At 56.2% G+C, this 18133-nt stretch overlaps 1 protein-coding gene across 7 annotated transcripts in view; it reads right to left on the bottom strand.

Annotated features, from left to right (window-relative positions):
- Positions 1-18133, bottom strand: part of GDAP1L1 (ganglioside induced differentiation associated protein 1 like 1) — a 52690-nt gene that overhangs the window by 7439 nt on the left and 27118 nt on the right. For 4 of the 7 annotated variants that reach the window (XR_519789.4, XM_070051820.1, XM_070051821.1 and 1 more), the window contains 4 exons: positions 10651-10894; positions 9851-10024; positions 4389-4486; positions 3497-3611 (listed from right to left, as the gene is read on the bottom strand). Coding sequence is in view for 5 of the 7 variants with exons in the window: in XM_008274466.4 (XP_008272688.2) it covers positions 3497-3611; positions 4389-4486; positions 9851-10024; positions 10651-10894 (631 nt within the window). In the remaining 2 variants the exon portion in view is untranslated. The remainder of the gene's footprint in view (positions 1-3496; positions 3612-4388; positions 4487-9850; positions 10025-10650; positions 10895-18133) is intronic. The other 3 variants (XR_011379875.1, XM_070051819.1, XM_002721068.5) reach the window with 1 other exon arrangement.

Here is an 18133-nt window from a genome sequence, read left to right on the forward strand (position 1 = left end):
CCTTAAAACACAGCCTAGTCCCAGCTCCTGAGAGACAGGCCCTCTGCGCTGTCTGGCCACTCCCCCTCTGGCACCTCTGCCTGTTTTCCTCCTCAGAGTGGCAGAGCCCATGGCAGCTGAGGTGGTTGTAAAATATGTTGACAACTACCTGATGCTGCACCCTTCAGTGGAGCCCAAATCTGCCCCCTCTGCAGTAGGGGCTGTGTTTTGTGACTTCTGCGCAGAGCATGCAGAGTGAATGGCAGGCCACAGGAGACACTGTGCCTTCTGCCTCTGTCTGTCTGGGATCACTCACTCGGGAGACAGTCAGCTGCCATACTGCAAGGAAACCCAAGCAGCGCTGGGAGAGGGCCATGGTGCTGAGGACCTGAGATCTGCTTAGCTCACCAGTGAGGCCCTGCGCCTCTAGCTAAGAACCGTGGGGATGAACCAGCTCAGAAGGGAATCCTCCAGCCCTGGTCAGGCCATAAATGACCACAGCCTCAGCCCACGGCGTGACTACGACCTGCACCAGACAGTCCGGAACGAGAGCCAGCCAGCTAAGCCGCTCCAGAACCCCGGATCTGCAGGAAGCGCTTTCTTTGTGGGAGCCTCAGAGCTCTCCGTTACGCAGCTAGAGGCAGCTGACTCGGCCCGACTCCTCCTCTGTCTCTCTTCATCCCTCCCTAGAAGACCATCCGTTTCTGCGGCTTTGCACGTCATGTGGTGGCTGAGCTCTCCCGAGTCCCTAGCTCCAAATCCTGACCCCTCCTTTGAGAGCCAGACTATAGTGTCTCACGCCTATGTGATATCCCCCGGGGTGTCTCAAAGGCATCCCAAACTGTCTCCCAAACGGAACCCTCAGTTCCTCCTTGCCCCATCAGCAAATGGTTCCCTTCAGTGGTTCAGGCCTCTCCTCCCTTCACTCCTCCCCCCACTGTCAAGTTCCTTTCTATCCCCCAATCCTTCTTAAGTCCATCACACCTCTCCATCTCCACCGTGGCCACCTCAGCCCAAGCCAACATCACCTGTCTCCCAGGTGGCTCCAGTGGCCTCCCTGGAATCCATTTCCACAGGGCCATCAGAACTCAGCACCTCACAGACTGCAAGAGTGGCCACAATCCCCTCCACTCCTGTACACGCACCCCTGGGTGATGCGGCTGTGCTGCCATCAGGAGGCAGAGTCTAAGCCTCCACCCCTCAACCTGGGCTTTACCGGATCACTCGCTTGAGCTCGGGGGACTTCAGAGCAAACGTGGGACAAGCAGAGGCTGGAGGGGGTTTGCACATCGGGTCTCTATTCTCGCACTGCAACTATTGCTGTCTGAAGGAGCCCGGGCTAGCCTGCTGGATTAGGGCAACTAGTGGCCCAGTCAGCTCCAGGGCCTTGCAGATGGCAGCAACAGCAGATATGCTTGTGAGACCACTGTCACTGGCCACGAACGTGGGAGACCAGCTGTCCCCATATGGGACAGCCACGAGCTATCCCAGCTGAGCCCAGCCCCCAGACCAGGCCACAACTCATGAACAAACTCATATTTGGGATGGTTTGATATACAGCAAGAGCTAACGGACACAAAACCTTCCTAGGAGTTCCCCTTGTATTTAGTACAAAATCTAACCTTGTCAACATAGATAGCTCAAGGCCACGATCTCACCTTGTCCCTCTAGCTCCTCCCAAGCTCACTCACATCACTGACCACACAACACAGCACACGGTCACCTGGGGATCCCTGTCCTCTCCCACCTCCTGTCATTCCCTCAGCCTGGGACCCACCTCCCCTGGTTCTCCAATGGGCTCCTTCCGGTCATACCTTGAAGTCCAGCTCCTCACAGAGGCTTTTTCCGTCCTGCTCTCAACACGAATCACTGTTTGTGACTCTGTTGCCTTGCGACATTACTGGACGAATGGCCTTCCCCTCCCCAAGGTGAGCTCCATGAGAGCAAGAACAATGTCGGGTTGTGGTTCACAGCTGTACCTCCAGGACAAGCCACATAGCAGATGTTCAGTAAATGTCTGACTGCACGAGTGAAAAACCAAGGTCTTCCCCATTATTGTGTCCATTTCTGCTTCTGGGGGACTTCACCTCCAGCCAGGTGCTGTGAGAGCACTCAGCACTCCCTGTGCTCGTGGATCCTTGCAACCCTGTGGCCCAGACTTAACTCCCAGCACCTCGGGGTGTGACTGCCTTTGTAGAAAGGGCCTTTACAGAGGTGGTTACGTGAAAATGGGGATGTTCCGGGGGGCCCCGAGACACTCGGACTGCAGTAGTTAGAGGGGATTTGGATGTGCAAAGACACCAGGAGGCTGCGGCCCAGACTCAGCAGGAAGCGGCCACAGGCGTGCCAAGGAGAGAGGCTCAGCAGAATCAACCCTGACAACACCCTGACCTTGGACTTGCAGCCTCTAGAATGGTGAGACAATAGAGATTTCTGCTGACACTTTGTCTTGGCAGTCCTAACATCTAATACAGAAATAAACAACAGCTGAGAGTCAAGGTCACCCAGCAAGAGGACAGCAGAGCCGAGACTCCGTCTGACCATGGAGGCCAGACCACCATGCCTTTCGGCCCTGACTCCCCCCAGGCACCCTCTCAGGTAGTGGTGGGAAACTTACTGTGTAACACTGAGGTAGGCAGCATTTTTCACTCACTTAGCCATACCACGCGGATTTTCAGAAAGGCTTTAAGGAAGCTGGCTTCTATAGGCACGGTGGCGTCGCTGAGCAGGACTTTAGGTTTCTGTGTGTGTCCTGAGGCTGAGGAGACACGGGGCCCACTGCAGAGGGGGACCCTGTCCTTGGCCCAGCGATGCCGTTTATGAGCTGCCTGACCAAGCCCGTCACGGCATCTCTCGGAGCCTCCCTTTTCACATCTGGAGAACGGGCACACTTTCACTCTCACGTGTTTGCCACTGGCATTGCCAAGAATGGGGCCAAGTGCTCTTCCCATCTTACCCATCAAGATGGGTCAAGGGCTATAAGTTGTGGTCTCACCACACCAGTTCACAGATGAGGAAGCAAAGACTGATCGGGAGAGCCATTTGTCCACAGTCCCAAAGGCCATCCAGCAAAGCTGGAACTCTAACTCAAAGCTGTCTCACTCTAGACGCCTCCTTCCAGTCTGCTCTGCAGTCCCCTCCCACCACATACACAGACACGTGTGTGCAGGGAGCCATGCGTGCAGTAGTGTCATACATCTGCATGGCTGAGGAGACGGGACTATCAGACTCAGAAAACAGAGCAAGATGGAAAGGATTTGAAGAGGGCTCTGAAAAAGACGGGGTGTAACTGGCAGATGGAGCCAGGTAGCGTGGGGTGGGTACGCCAGCCATAGGAGCAAGGCTGTGGAGGCGGAATGAAGCTGGCATGTCAGACTCAGAGACCCGCTCGCAAGCAGGAAGTCAGGGTCAGAGAGTGGGTGAGCTTGAATGTCTGGCTGCAGCAGCAGTCGGGGCTGGGCAGGGCAGGGAGGGTTGGGTGGGCTGCAGCCCCCACCATGCCCAGGCTGGCACCCACCCTCATTCTCGAGTTTCCTCTTCTCCAGCTCAGCCTCGATCTGGTCCAGCACCATGGCCAGCTCCCCGAGGATCTTCTTCAGGTAGCTCACGTCATCATGCTCCAGTATCTTGGCCTGGGGGATAGGGCAGGTGGGAGCGGGGGAGGCTGAGCCGGCTCCACATAGCCAGGATATCCAGGGGTAGAGGGAGCTGTGCCTCACCCACTCTGCAAACCCAGCCTCCAAATATCCCCTCGGGGGAGAGAAGGTCCCACTGTCAGTCCTATAGGTTTGGCTTCCTTGCCTAGGTCATTTTGTGGGGCTGGTCCCTCCCTCCTACACACGGCTGCTGGCTGCCAGTGGCTCACAGCTGCCTCTTTCCCAGAGAATTGCTCTCAGCCAATGAGGAGCTGCTCAGACCAGAAATCCCTGGGAGGTCATCCGCTCTACCACCAGATAGTCTGAAGGCAGGGATACGGCGACATGAAATGCTGGTCCCTGCCCTGAGGCGGGCCACCCTGACACTGCGTTTTATGCCACAAAGCATCTGTGGCGCTGGATGTGGCTTTGCTTCCTCTCCATGCTCCCCCACCCCCATCCTTACTGGGTTTTCTTCAGAGATCCCACACTTTCTCCTCAGCTGAGGACCTCTGCTCAAGGTGCTGCTTTTAGGAACACAACCCAAGACACGAGGAAACAGAAGCCCGGGGTGGCAGTGGCCTGCCCAAGATCAAGCAGTCGGCCAGCGGTGGAGGGGACAGGATTGGAAAAGCAAGCCAATAGTTTCTTCCATTTCATGTCATCAGTGGGTCTTCTATGTAGAACCAGCACCTTCTAGTTGCTCCTTTCCATGGAAAAGAAGGTGTGTGTGTGTGTGTGTGTGGGGGGGGGTCTGCAGGCCAGGGCACTCACCATGAGCTTCTTCTGTTTAGAAAGGTAGGGCTCAGAGAGCGGAGGCTCCTCCTCATGGTCCAGTTTCGTGAGGTCCGTGGTGGCGCTGGCTAAATGTCCTGCGGAGAGAAGAGGAAAGGCCCTGCCCCTCTGATACCCTGTGCCTCCCCCTCCCTTCCTGCACACAGCCCAAACACTGCGCAGGACAGTGACAACATCTACAGCTGACACTGGTGCTGCAGTGATGCAGTGATGGAGGGGATGCTACCCTGCCCCAGGCTCAGGCTGGTGGGAGATGGACACACCAAGACACTCTGTGTCACAGCGTCACCCGTCTGTACTGCAGAGCAGACAGAATGCTGTGGGAGCCAGGGAGCCGCCCGCCTGGGGCACAAGGGGTCAATCAAGCACCTCCACCAAACAGGAGCTGCCACTCATGAGCTTGAGTAAGGATGCCAGAAATGGACAGAACCCCAAGCCATGACCTCATTGTCTCCCCTGCCTCACCTGCTCCTCCTCCTGCAGCCTCCCCCACCTCGAGCCCAGCCAGGCCCTGGGAGTGGTCCTTCTGTCTTTCCCTCTCTCCTCCTCACAGCAACCCAGCCCCAAGTCACGCTGACTCCTCCTCCTTAATCTTTCTCCTATGTCCTCACATCCAACCTCACCCATTCAGCCCACTGATCACCTCTTAATTAAGACCCCCAGTCATCTTTTACCTGGATGATTTTTAACCCACCCCTATCACCCCACTCCCTCCCCTCCAAGCCCTTCTCCCCACTTCTGCCAGACACACACTTGACCCGGCTTCTTTTTTTTTTTTTTTGGACAGGCAGAGTGGACAATGAGAGAGACAGACAGAGAGAAAGGTCTTCCTTTGCCGTTGGTTCACCCTCCAAAGGCCGATGCGGCTGGTGCACTGCGCTGATCCGAAGGCAGGAGCCAGGTGCTTCTCCTGGTCTCCCATGCAGCTGCAGGGCCCAGGCACTTGGACCATCCTCCAGTGCACTCCCGGGCCATAGCAGAGAGCTGGCCTGGAAGAGGGGCAACCGGGACAGAATCCGGCGTCCCGACTGGGACTAGAACCCGGTGTGCCAGCACCGCAGGTGGAGGATTAGCCTATTGAGCTGCGGCGCCAGCCTTGACCCTGCTTTTAAAACTACCTCTAAAACTTGCCCCTGGCTCCCCTCTGCCCTCGGATAATGTCCCAGCTCCTCAACCTGACTTCAGAGATCCTACAGGATCCAGCTCCTCTCCCTCTCACCCATTCCATCTTCCACTGAGTTCCCCCAGCTGCCCCAATGGTACATTTCAGCCACTCCAAATGCTTGCTATTCCCTCATGGTGCCAGACCATTCCAAACTGCCAGCTTCTGTCCACACTGCTTCTCCCTCTGGAACAGCCTTACCCTCTGTTCCTGAAAACATTCTTCCAGGTCACTGCTCCATGAAGCCGTTCCTGTTCCTCCAGATCTGACCATCTGATGCCTTTCTTGCCCAGTGTCCACTGCCACCAGGGAACACAGTGATCAGAGCGGCCATGGCACAGCTCGATCAACCTCGCAGACATGTGAAAAGAGCCCCACTGGACGTGAGTGGTGCACAGCCTGTAGTCTTTGCTCCATGGCCATACTGAACCCAGGCACTGTGGCAGGGGACACGGGCGTCTTAACTGCTGGGCTGAATGCCCACCCCCTGTATGTGGAGATTTTGATGCTGATGTCCCCATCTCTGCAGGTAGATGTCTCCCACTAGAATTTAAGCTTCTGGACAGCAGTGCCTGTGTCAGACTTGTCTCCGTTCCCTTAAAACCCAGTGCAGGCTGGCACAGAGCAAGAGCTTAATGAGCGCTGAACAAATGAACGAATGAATGAATGAAACGAGTGACTGGTGTTGTTTATCCAGTGTCCTCTAAGGTCTCACCCTCCATCACCTTGATCCTGGCCTGATGCTCTGGCCTGACACAAACCCATGCTACACACTCCCAGCTCTTTCAGCTTCAGAGCTATATTAAGTCTCATGGATGTTTTATGAATGTGAAGGTCAAGCAGCGCAGCTTCTCTCTTGCCAGTCACTCGGGCTGCCCATGGCGCTCTCTTTAGACTGCAGGAGGCCAGGCCAGGCCGGGGAAGACGTTGGGCTGACTGGAAGGGTTCTGCAGGCTGGGTGATGCTCCTTCTGCAACCCCTAAGGTCCCTTCTCCCCTGGCAGGGGCCCTGAGATCCTCTCTGCCTTTTTATTTTTTTAAAGATTTATTTATTTTCGGCCAGCGCCGCGGCTCACTAGGCTAATCCTCCGCCTTGCGGCGCTGGCACACCAGGTTCTAGTCCCGGTTGGGGCGCCGGTTCTGTCCCGGTTGCCCCTCTTCCAGGCCAGCTCTCTGCTATGGCCCAGGAAGGCAGTGGAGGATGGCCCAAGTCCTTGGGCCCTGCATCCGCATGGGAGACCAGGAGAAGCACCTGGCTCCTGGCTTCAGATCAGCACGGTGCGCCGGCCACAGCACGCTGGCCGCGGCGGCCATTGGAGGGTGAACCAACGGCAAAAGAAAGACCTTTCTCTCTGTCTCTCTCTCACTGTCCACTCTGCCTGTCAAAAAAAAAAAAGATTTATTTATTTTCTTGAAAGGCAGAGTTACAGAGAGGCAAAGGCAGGGAGAGAGGGAGAGAGGGAGAGAGGGAGAGAGAGAGAGAGTCTTCCATTTGCTGGTCACTCCCCAGATGGCCACAATGGCCAGAGCTGCGCTGATCTGAAGCCAGGAGTCAGGAGCTTCCTCCAGGTCTCCCTCGTGGGTGCAGGAGCCCAATTACTTGGGCCACCTTCTACTGCTTTCCTAGGACACAGCAGAGAGCTGGATCGGAGGTGGAGCAGCTGGGACTTGAACTAGCGCCCATTTTGGATACCAGCACTGCAGGCGGTGGCTGTACCCACTACACCACATCGCTGGCCCCTTCTCTGCCTCTTCAAAGGAAGGAGTAGCCCGGGCACCTTCAAGTGGCTCAGGACAGGTTGGGAGGACACCTCCAGCTGCCCTTGGGCCTGTCTCTGCCCCAGGCCAGGCATCACTGCTCACCTGGAAGACAGCGGGGCTCTGAGCGTTCTATGCACACTGTTCTCTGGGAAGTGCCCTTCCTGTCACTTTCTCCTCTGCTCTCTGGATGAAATCCCCCTCCTGCCAGACCACCCCCCAGACTCACTCCACGGCCAGTGCCAGCTCCTGGGCTAACGTCAGCTCCCACCACACCACATCCTGTCCCACCCAGGATCCGAAACGATAACGATGCCCCTCTCCTTCTCCAACCACCTCCTACTCATCCTTGGATGTTGCTGCATTCTGGTCCCACAGCTTCGATGACGCTGCCTGGATTATAATGCTGATGGGTACTGGATGGAACATTGTTACATCACTTACTTTGAACAGGTTATACATGCATACTTGCTAACAATTCAGATTAAAGAATGTATGGTAGGGGCCAGCATTGTGGTGCAGTGGGTTAAGCCGCCATGTGCCACACCAGCATCCCATATTCAAGCGCCAGTTTGGGTCCCAGTTGCTTTGCTTCTGCTCCAGCTTCCTGCTAACGTACCTGAAAAGTGCTTGGTTCCCTGCACCCAGGTAGGAGACCTGGATGGAGTTCCAGGCTCCTGGCTTTGGTCTAGCCCAGCCCTAGCTGTTGAAGTCATCTTGGAAGTGAACCAAAAGACAGAGGAGCTCTCTTGCTTGCTCTCTCTCTCTGTCTTTCAAATAAATAAGTCTTTTTTTTTTTTGACAGGGAGAGTGGACAGTGAGAGAGAGAGACAGAGAGAAAGGTCTTCCTTTTCCGTTGGTTCACCCTCCAATGGCCGCTGCGGCCGGCGCACCGTGCTGATCCGAAGCCAGGAGCCAGGTGCTTCTCCTGGTCTCCTCAAATAAATAAGTCTTTACAAGAACAACTGTTTAGTAAACTTCTCTTCTTTCCACCTGTGGTCCCTCAGTTTGCCTCAAGGGAAACACACTGGCAGCTTCTTGCACATCCTTCCAGAAGTCCCCTTTGCAATGCAAACAACCTGTGTGTTTAGCCCCTTTAGGTGCACTTGGGAGAGCATCCCAGGTTCACATGAGAGCATTCCATGCACCTGTTAGATTTTAGACACCTGCACAGTATCTGCATGTATGGAAGTACTGTAGCTTATTTTCCCAGTCCTTGACTCACGCATAGCTGGGTTATTTCCAGTGATATTTCTTGCTGTTGCCCTCTGTGCTGCAGTGAATATCCTGTACCGACCTGTGAGTGCACACTTCCAAGTGTAACCTTGGATCATTCTCAAGGTGTGGATCATTTTCGGGATGGGACAGGCTAGCCACACTGCCCTTCAGAGAGGCTGTTCAAACTTACTTAGTCTCGTACTGTAACTAGCTGGTTACTTTCTTTGCTTCCACAGAATCATGACCCTGGGATGGTAACAGCTGTGTCTGTCCCCGTCTGTCCCTGGCCCTCTGTCTAGAGCTTTTATAAGTGCTGTTGACTGAATATGGGCAGGACAGTATAGATATGTTCCGAGTCTTGTTCAAGGGGATTCTGAAGGGAGAGGGCTGAGTTCCTCAACCTGACACCCCCCGCCCCTCGCCTTTGGACATCAGCCTCATTCCTTTCAGAGGGAGGAAGCGATCATTTACTGAGCACTGATTGTCTACTGAGAATCTTCAAGGGGCCCGATGCTGTGGCACAGCGGGTTGAAGCCCTGGCCTGCAGCACCGTCATCCCACATGGACACCGGTTCAAGTCCCAGCTGCTCCACTTCCAATCCAGCTCCCTGCTTATGCACCTAGGTGGGCAGTAGGAGATGGCCTAAGTGTTTGGGCCCCTGTACCGACATGGGAGAGCCAGAAGAAGCTCCTGGCTCCTGGTTTCTGCCTGGCCCAGCCCTGGTCGTTGTGGCCACTTGGGCAGTGGATGGAAGACCTCTTTCTCTGTCTCTACCTCTCTCTGTAACTCTTTCAAATAAATAAAATAAATCTTTTTTTTAAAAAATAATCTTCAAGAATCAGACAAACCCCTACATAGGACAAATAACCCCATGGCCACTACAAGGGTTGTAAGGGGGAGAGGGAGAGTAGGGGCAGGAAAAAGGAATGAGAGGAGAGAGAGACACAGAGAGAGAGACACTGGGAGAGGAGGACGGGCGCATTTAATTAGGAACACGGTGAACAAGATGGAAGGCCAGAGACAGGGGGCGAGAAAGCAGCAAGAGACGGAAAGGAGAAAGAGCACTGGGTGCCCAGACGAGGCAGAGACCAACAGAGACAGCAAGAGAGAGGAAGAGGTGGGAGGAAGGAGGCAGAGGAAGACACACACGGAGACACACACACACACACACACACACAGAGCATGCACGCCCACGAGAGAGAGAGAGAGAGAGAGAGAGAGAGAGAGAGACCCAGGAGAGAGGACTCTGTCCAAAGAGAGGGGGGGCAGCGGGGGGGCTCGCTTGGCTGCGCCTGGCACTCACTGCGGATCTCGGCCGTGGCGTACTTGGGGATCATGGAGTCGGTGGTGAGCTCGGGGTGCAGGATGCAGCCGTGCGTGTAGGCGTCCATGGGCAGCGCATCCAGCAGCTCGCGGTACTGCAGCACCCGTGCGTGCTGTGGGCTCCCCGCCTCGGGCATCAGGGCCAGCACATGTTCTGCAGGCACCAGCAGGGCTCCGCCTCAGACACCCACCCTAGCACCCCCAGACCACAAAGGGTAGCATCCAGGGGTCCCGGGCCCATCCCTCTCCTGCTGGGCTGTCAAGCTGTCCCCCTGACAGCCAGCTCCTCTCTGCTTAAAACCTGTGGCCAGATGGGGTCTAGGCCCAGTGCTGCCTGACTTCCAGAGAATGGACGTCCAGGACTGAAGAGCCTTCCTTTCACCCAGAACCTGCCTGAGCCCTGAGGCCCTTCTGCCTCGGTGGTGGACAGCGAGCTCCTGAGGGAGACCACGCGCTGCTGTGGGCTTCGGGGTGTCTGGGACAGCGCACTGTGCTCTGAGGAGTCTGGCCCTGCCTGTGTCCTGCCCATGCCCCAGGACCCCGGGAGATCCTGACCCTGTCTGTGGGGACTGAGGGACTCCCGAGGGGCCGTGGCCCTGCCTGTGACTCCGGGCCTCCTGGGGAAGGGGCTGTAGCCCCAGTACTTCTAAGAAGTGTCCGGGCCCTGCCCTCTGCTGGGGGTCCTCGGGGAGCCTGCCTGTCGCCCCGCGGTGCCTCGCCCATGACCCTGGCGGATCTCCGAGGTGTCCCGCAGTGCACGCAGCCCCGCGGGGGCTGTACCTCCAGTGAAGGTGCGCTCCACGTAGTCGATGATCTGGTCATAGTCGCTGATGATGTTGTCGCCGTGGATGATGACGGGCACCTCCTCGCCCAGGTTGAGCCGCATGAACCAGGGCTCCTTGTGCTCGCTCTGCGGCAGGCTCACGTCCCGCTCCTCACAGGCCAGGCCCTTCTCGGCGATCACCAGCCGCACCTGCAGGCGCCAGGGGCAGAGCGGGGAAGGCGGGTGGACACAGGGGACACTCTGCCCAGGCAGGGCGGGGGCGTGCAGGGAGGGAGGTCAGAGGTCACACACAGGAGGGGACACTGTTGCTTTCAGCCTGTTCTTGGGCACCTGGGTTGGGGCAGAGCTGCCAGGGACGTGCACTTGGTGGTGGGAAGAGCCCGGCTATGCCGGGGCACAAGGGGCAGTGCTGCCTGCTGGGTAAGGGGCTGGTTTACAACTGGGCACAGCCGGGATAGGACGCTGGTCCTGTGGGCAAATGCCTTGCACTTGCTGGGCCTCAGCTCCCCTCCAGGCAGGATGGGAGTATGAGCAGAACCAACCCAAGGCCCGGTACCCAGACACCCACGCCACGACTGATCACCAGCAGGACATAGGGACAGACTTTCTCATCACCACAATCGAGAGTTAACTTTTTCAAACTACTTGAGGAACAACAGGTAGAGAAAAATGATTTGCCCACATCCGCTGAGCCCTTTATTATCCTCTGACAGCGTCCCACCTGGATGCTCCCCAGAGGAGGGCAGATCAAGGAGCAGTTTCCTATCTTTCCTGCCGAGAAAACTAAAGCTCCGAGAAGGGAAGTAACTTTCCCAAAGTCAAACAGCAGCAATTCAGCAGCAGACTTAGGGCCGGAAGCAACCATTGCTGACTCCTATCCCAGTGTTCTCTGCTCAGACGGCTTCCTCCAGGGGTTCCAGGCTCACCCCTCCTACCCCCACCCCTACCTCCACCCTCGGTCTTTCCTTATATCTCGTGGGAGCTAACAGACAGCCCTGAGACTGAGCATGCTCCTGAGCCAGCCCCAGGTTTCTGAGCTGGGAGATGGTTAGATCACCCGGTCCAGTCCCCCCACCTGTGGATGGAGATTCAGCAAGGAGGAGCACCTAGCGCAAGCCGCCCCTCCGCCGACAGGATGGCACATGGTCAGCTCCCACACCCTCCTCCCTACCTCTGGCTCCAGCAGTTCCTGGGCCTGGCCATCCCCGGCCTCCCCACCAACACTCCCGCTGCCAGAGCCAGGAAGTGCACACCCAGCGGAGGCCTCCTGCTGCCATGGGCAGCTCTGGCTGACTTGGCTCTGCAGGTAGCTCTACTTCTGTGTGCCTCAGTTTCCTTTCCTGGAAGCCCTACAGCAGTTCCCCCAGAGGGCTGCTGTGAGGATGAGGTGTGTCAGACCCCGTGGGACGGTGCCTGGTGCCCAGCAGGGGCAATGTGTCTTGGCTACTTGCATTAGATTTGGTTTTGGAGGCGGCCAGATCTGGATCTGAAGCGTGGCTCCTCGGCATGTTTTTGTTGTTGTTGCTGTGTGGCCCGAATGTGTCAGTTGACCTCTCTGATCTCTAGTTACCATGAAATGGGCAATGTGGTATGCTTTTTCGAAGCTGGCATGAGGTAGGGATGGGGTGATGTGGATGGAGTCCCGGAATGGAGAGTACTATGTGGGTCCTGACATCACTGTGATCTCTCTCTCTCTCTCTCTCTCTCTCTCTCTCTCTCTTACACACACACACACACACACACGCTCCTGAACCCCCTGTTGATGTCCTGTAGTACTTGGCACCCTACCCTCACAGCTAACCTCAACACGCCCTTCTGTTTGGTGGAGTGTGGGGAAGGAGAAAGAATCAAGCCCTGAGCACCCAGCACTTCTTCTTCTTTTTTTTTTTTTTTTTTTTTTACAGGCAGAGTGGACAGTGAGAGAGAGAGACAGAGAGAAAGGTCTTCCTTTGCCGTTGGTTCACCCTCCAATGGCCGCCGCGGCCGGTGCGCTGCGGCCGGCGCACCGCGCTGATCCGATGGCAGAAGCCAGGAGCCAGGTGCTTTTCCTGGTCTCCCATGGGGTGCAGGGCCCAAGCACCTGGGCCATCCTCCACTGCACTCCCTGGCCACAGCAGAGAGCTGGCCTGGAAGAGGGGCAACCGGGACAGAATCTGGCGCCCCAACCGGGACTAGAACCCGGTGTGCCAGCGCCGCTAGGCGGAGGATTAGCCTAGTGAGCCATGGCGCCGGCCTCCAGCACTTCTTCATGGCTTGATTTGCTGTTAGCTAAAAGCAGGTCCTACAGGTGGGGCCCGAGGTACAGGAATAGTCCCTGGGCTGGGAGGCTGGGATTGGACTTTCATCCTTTCTCTGTCCCAGCAGTGCTGTGTGACCTGAGGGCTATCGCTGCCCCTTTCTGAGCCCCTGTTTCTCCTTAGCAAAACAAGGGGTCTGGACTCTGTGTCCAAGGAGTGTCCTGCAGCCCTGCTGAGAGCTGACAGCACATTCACGCTGTGCGGGAGACAGGGTGGCTCCCCTTCCCTCCGCGGCAGCAGAAGCAGCAGGTGCAGAAAGTGAGCAGCCCCAGCAGCAGCTATATGGGTCTGGGTGTGTGAGTGTGTGAGTGTGTGAGTGGGGCGCATGAGTGAGCAAGTATGTGTGCATGAGTGTGGGCGAGTGTGTGTGCGTGCACAGGACTCTGGGCACTCACGCCCTGCGTGAGAGCATATGTGCGGATGTGAGTGCGCATGAGCAAGAGTGGGTATGCCCATGTGCATCTGAGCTCCAGGGTGGCCTGTGGCCTTGTAGCAGCCCCAGAGCAGTTGAGGCTGGGATTTGACGGGAGCAAAACCATTCGTTCTATTTCTACTCACCCTGGTCTCCTTCAGCCTCAGCAGCTGGGATCTACCCGGCCATTCAGCCTCCCTACCCAGCTGAATACATGCAAATGGCAACTGAACCAGGCTTTTGCCCTTGGCCTTCCATCCTGGCAGGGTGCCCCCTGCTCTTTCTGGGACTCCAGTGAGGGTGCCAGGTGTGGCTGCTGCCTGGGGGAGGGGACTGCCTCCAGAGGTAAAGTAACGCTGTCTGGAGCTGCCCAGGGTCTCCTTTATCTGAGCAGCAGGCCAGAAACGTGTGCCATCCTGTGGGTGGGGGACCCAGAGCAGGAGCCAAGCCAAGGGAAGGCCACGCAGCCACCAAGGCCCACACCCAGTGTGACCAGGCTTCATGCAGCCCAGGGCCAAGCGTCTGCCCCGTGGGAGCCTGAAAACAGCCCACTGATGCATCGTGCCGTGGCTCAGGCACTGTCCCACGTGTGATGCTGACTGGGTTGGCATCTCCGCTCAGCCGTTTAGTTGCTGTGTGACTTTGTAAAGGCATTTGGAGTCTCTGAGCCTCAGTTTATCTCAACTATCTTTAAAAATAATTAATAGACTATTTTTTTAGAGTGGTTTCAGGCTTACAGAAACAGATATCTTTCTCCTGTAACACCTTCTGGCTTGCAGGCTCATCACTTTTCAACACTTATTGAGTATCTATTCTGTGCCACGTATTGTTCTAAGTGTTAGAGACACCCCTGCCCACAGCGGGGGGGGGGGGCTGCCCTTCTAGTGGGGCAGATGGAGGAGAAGCAGTTAAGATGCTACAGTACAGTCAACAGATGGTGGGGGAGGGGAACAGGGTGCCTAGCGCTGGGGAGATGAGTGGCAATTTAAGTGGGGTGGACCAGCAGGGCGCGCCTTGTGGATAGGGCCAAGTGTGGAACAAGGGGAGGGAGTGGTACACACACAGGGACCTGGGGCAGGGAGTTCCAGGCTGAGGGCGCAGCCAGTGCAAAGCCTGCAAGGGGAAAACATGTCCAGTAAGTTCCCAAAACAGGAGGGAAGCCAGAGTGGCTGGGGCAGAGTGATGGGGAGACGGGGAGATGAGGAGGAGGTGAGGTCAGAAAGGGGCACGGCAGGGACTTGTGATGGAGACTCCCAGACCAAGAGGCCCCCACGTGGATAAGCTCAGAGTCTTTGAACTAGGATGGATGGGAAAATTACATGTTTATGTCAGACTGACATTTAGCATTTCCTTCAATTATGAATGTAGGCGATAAGTATGGTGGTGCTAGCAGCACTTCCCCACTGCTGCAGCTACCCCGAAATTCCACGTAGCTCATCGTGACTTCAACACGACAGCGCTTAGCAGACCTGCCACTAGCTCGGGTTACGTAACGGGTTAATATGGAAACACATATGTCATTATATAACATACTTGTTTTAAAAATATTTCGATAGCTGTACTTCAATATGATGTTGCTTTTTGTAACCTAATACTCTCACGCATTTTATTTTATTCAGTTAAAAATAATATTCAGAGAAGCGCCCCTAGGCATCCTCTCACTTGGCTGGGACCCTAGCAAAGCCTGGGACTGTGCAGCAGGGCCTGAGGCCGCTGGGAGGGACTGGGGAGCCACTGTAGGCCTCTGAGCAGGGGAGCGGGGACAGGTGCTGCATATCGCCCTGCCGGTTCTTGCCTGTGGACACTGAACAGTCAAGTGCAGCATGAGTATAGGGCCAGGGAGCCAGTGCCCAAGAGTCTGACTGGCAAGGCCAGCACAAGGGGCAGAGGTCATCCTTCATCTGTTTCTTCCCTGCCTTGCCTGCATGTCAGGACCCAGACCTGAGTCTCTTACCACTGAGGGCCGAAGACTGGCCCGGGAGCTCTCCACAGGCGCATCCAAGACAAGAGCGGACTCTGAGGATGTGGTCAGGGAACCTCGAACTGCACTCGCTGCAGGATCCACGGGTGGTCCTCAGGCAGCAACGATAACAACTAACTCTCATCCAGCACTTCCGTGGTGCTGGGCACGGCTCTGAGAGCTTTAGCCGTCTTCTCTCAAATCCTCACAAACATCAAGTGAGCTAGGTATCCATTAACACCCTGATTTTACAAAAGAGGACACAGGCACAGAGACAGTAAGTAACTTGCCCAAAGTCACACAGCTAGTAAGCAGCAATCTTGGTTTTGAAAAAAAAAAAAAAAACTGGCAGGTGTAAGGACAGAAGGACATGAAAAAGGCAGGAGACACTGAGAAGCCGAGCAGCTTCCTGTCTGGGGAGGGAGGGAGCAATTTGTATCACACATCAGTCCATTCTCCTGCTGAGAAAACTGAAGGCTGGTTCCCTGCATTTTTGCCCCTCTCAGCCTCGCTTCTGCCACCAAAGGAGGTCTCGGTGGCTGGGGGCAGGTGCCTGGGAGCATTTGCACCACGCCTTACAGCCATCACCTGCCAAGTTCACACTTAGTGCGCCATGTCTAAGGGCTTTGTGCTGAGTGCGTGACCATGTGGGACATCAACCTGCACAACCCCCGAGGCAGGCATGGCTATGCCCTAACCTGCCACCCCAGGAAGAAGGTGGGACTTAGAGAGGCAAAGACCCTCACACAAGGCCTCCCAGCGGGGCAGTGGCAGGGCTAGGGTTTGACCTGAGGCTGGCCAGCGGTGAAGTCTCCTCCCTATGACAGTCTTGCTGAGTGCGCTTCCCAGTGATTTACACGAATGTGGTCACTGAATCCTCACGGCAACCCCGCTGGGCCCTGCATTTTTCTTACACATGTGGAGAACTGAGGCACGAGAGGTTAGGAACTTGTGCAGGACTACTCAGCTGGTCTGTGGCAGACCTGAGACGGAAGCCTGGCCAGTCTGGCCCCAGAGCCTGGGCCCTGCACCCCACACTGTCCTGCTGCCCTCTGGCTCTTGAGTGGGCCCCACATACCCAGTGGGATTGCCGTCACTCCTGGAGGTGGGCTGTTTTCTGCTGTGAATAGTTCAGGTGTCATTGAGGCAAGCTTCTCAGACCCTCCACAAAGCAGAGGGCTCTCTGCATGCAAGCAAGGCCTCTGGAGACTGGGGGGAAGGAAGGGAACTCACATGTATATGTCCTGGGACAGCCATACAGACCCATCTCCTCTAAAGCACTCAGCAATACTTTGTATTCTGCAGGATACACAAGTTCCCTTTTCCAGACAACAATGTTGAGGCACAGAAAAGTGAAGTGACTTGTCCAAAGTCACTCAGCCAGTAAGCCACTCTGATGAGACTGGAACCCTGGACCATCTGACTGCTGAGCCCACACCCTTTCTGCCAGGCTAGTCCGGCCCTAGAATCCACCATGGGCGTCTGCAAAGGCCCTGGCAGGGGAGGCAGGGAGACACTCAGGCTAGCTCAGTCAGAGAACTGGTCAAAAGTTGGGTAATAGTGGGTGGTCTCATCCCTGACCAAGGGACCACCTGAACCCTGAGGTCAGGGTAATGGGGACTTTACCATTGGGGTGGGGTTGGGGGAGGGGGACAGGAGGCTCCCTTGAGAAAAGGTAACAAGAGGTGCCACGCCCCTGTCCCCTGTCCAGTCCCAGCCACTGGCGCCTGGTTCCTGAGGGGCTGGGTGGGAGGAGGTTCTACAATCAGGAAGTCACACTGATGCATAGCTACTCCCCAGCTCCTGCACAGGGCTGGCCATGGAGCAGGCATGAGCCAAATTTACGGATGAGCCCTGGTACGACCTTGGTCAGCCCTTGCCCCTCCTTTACCTGACACTTCAATGACGCCACATCACCCACTACTAGCAGGGCCTTGACCCCCTGCCAGGCACCACCCATCAGCACCGTCTGTGCATCACCTCATTCCACCCTCTCAGCAGCCCTCTAAGGAGACTACTGCATTGCTCCATTTTACAGGTTATACAGCTGAGGCTTTGGAGAGGCCAAGCGACCTGTGAAAGCGCCACAGTGAGTTATAGGAAGACAACGGTCCTGCTGGGGACAGTGTGGCCTCTGAGTCTGCACTCTAAATAGGGGCTACTCCGAGGGGGTCAGTGGGCCTGCCCTAGCAGCACCAGCCCGCAGCTGGCTGGAGACACACACCTGGGGCCCCAACCAGAATTTCTGGGGTAGAATCCAGCAGACTATGTTTTAAACAGGGATTCCCACGATCCTCACATACTCAAGTTTGAATAGAACACTAAGTTAATGGCCTCTTCAGCCCTCTTAGCTCCTGCAGACCCTGGAATCAGAAGCAGCTGTCACTGCTATATTCCGTGTTCTACCAATTCCCAGGTGGTGAGACTGCCCCTGGGCTCAGACTCAGACCCAAGTCCTTTGGTCCAAGGCCTTTTCCCTTTATGGTATCCATTTCTTCATCTAGAAAATGAGCCGATGGAACAAAGAGGAGCAGGAAGGTCAGGCAGCCAGTGGGTGTCTGGCTCAGGCCCTGGCCATGGTGCTGAATCCCTGCCAGAGACACGGGTGGGAGAGTGCGCCCCTAGGGGTGCAGTCCAGGCCTCAGCCCTGCCCCAGGAAGCGGGAAACCCAGCAACTCAGCACCAGGCTGGACTCCCCGCTGCTGGCCCAGCTCCCTGGGTCTGAGAAGGGTCTAAGGGGCCAGGCCACTCTGTGTCTTTAAGAGGGGAAACCTGGACGTGCTGGGCCAAGTAGGGCTGGCCCAAGGGGA

This window comes from Oryctolagus cuniculus, chromosome 11, assembly GCF_964237555.1.
Source record: "Oryctolagus cuniculus chromosome 11, mOryCun1.1, whole genome shotgun sequence".
NCBI lineage: Eukaryota > Metazoa > Chordata > Mammalia > Lagomorpha > Leporidae > Oryctolagus > Oryctolagus cuniculus.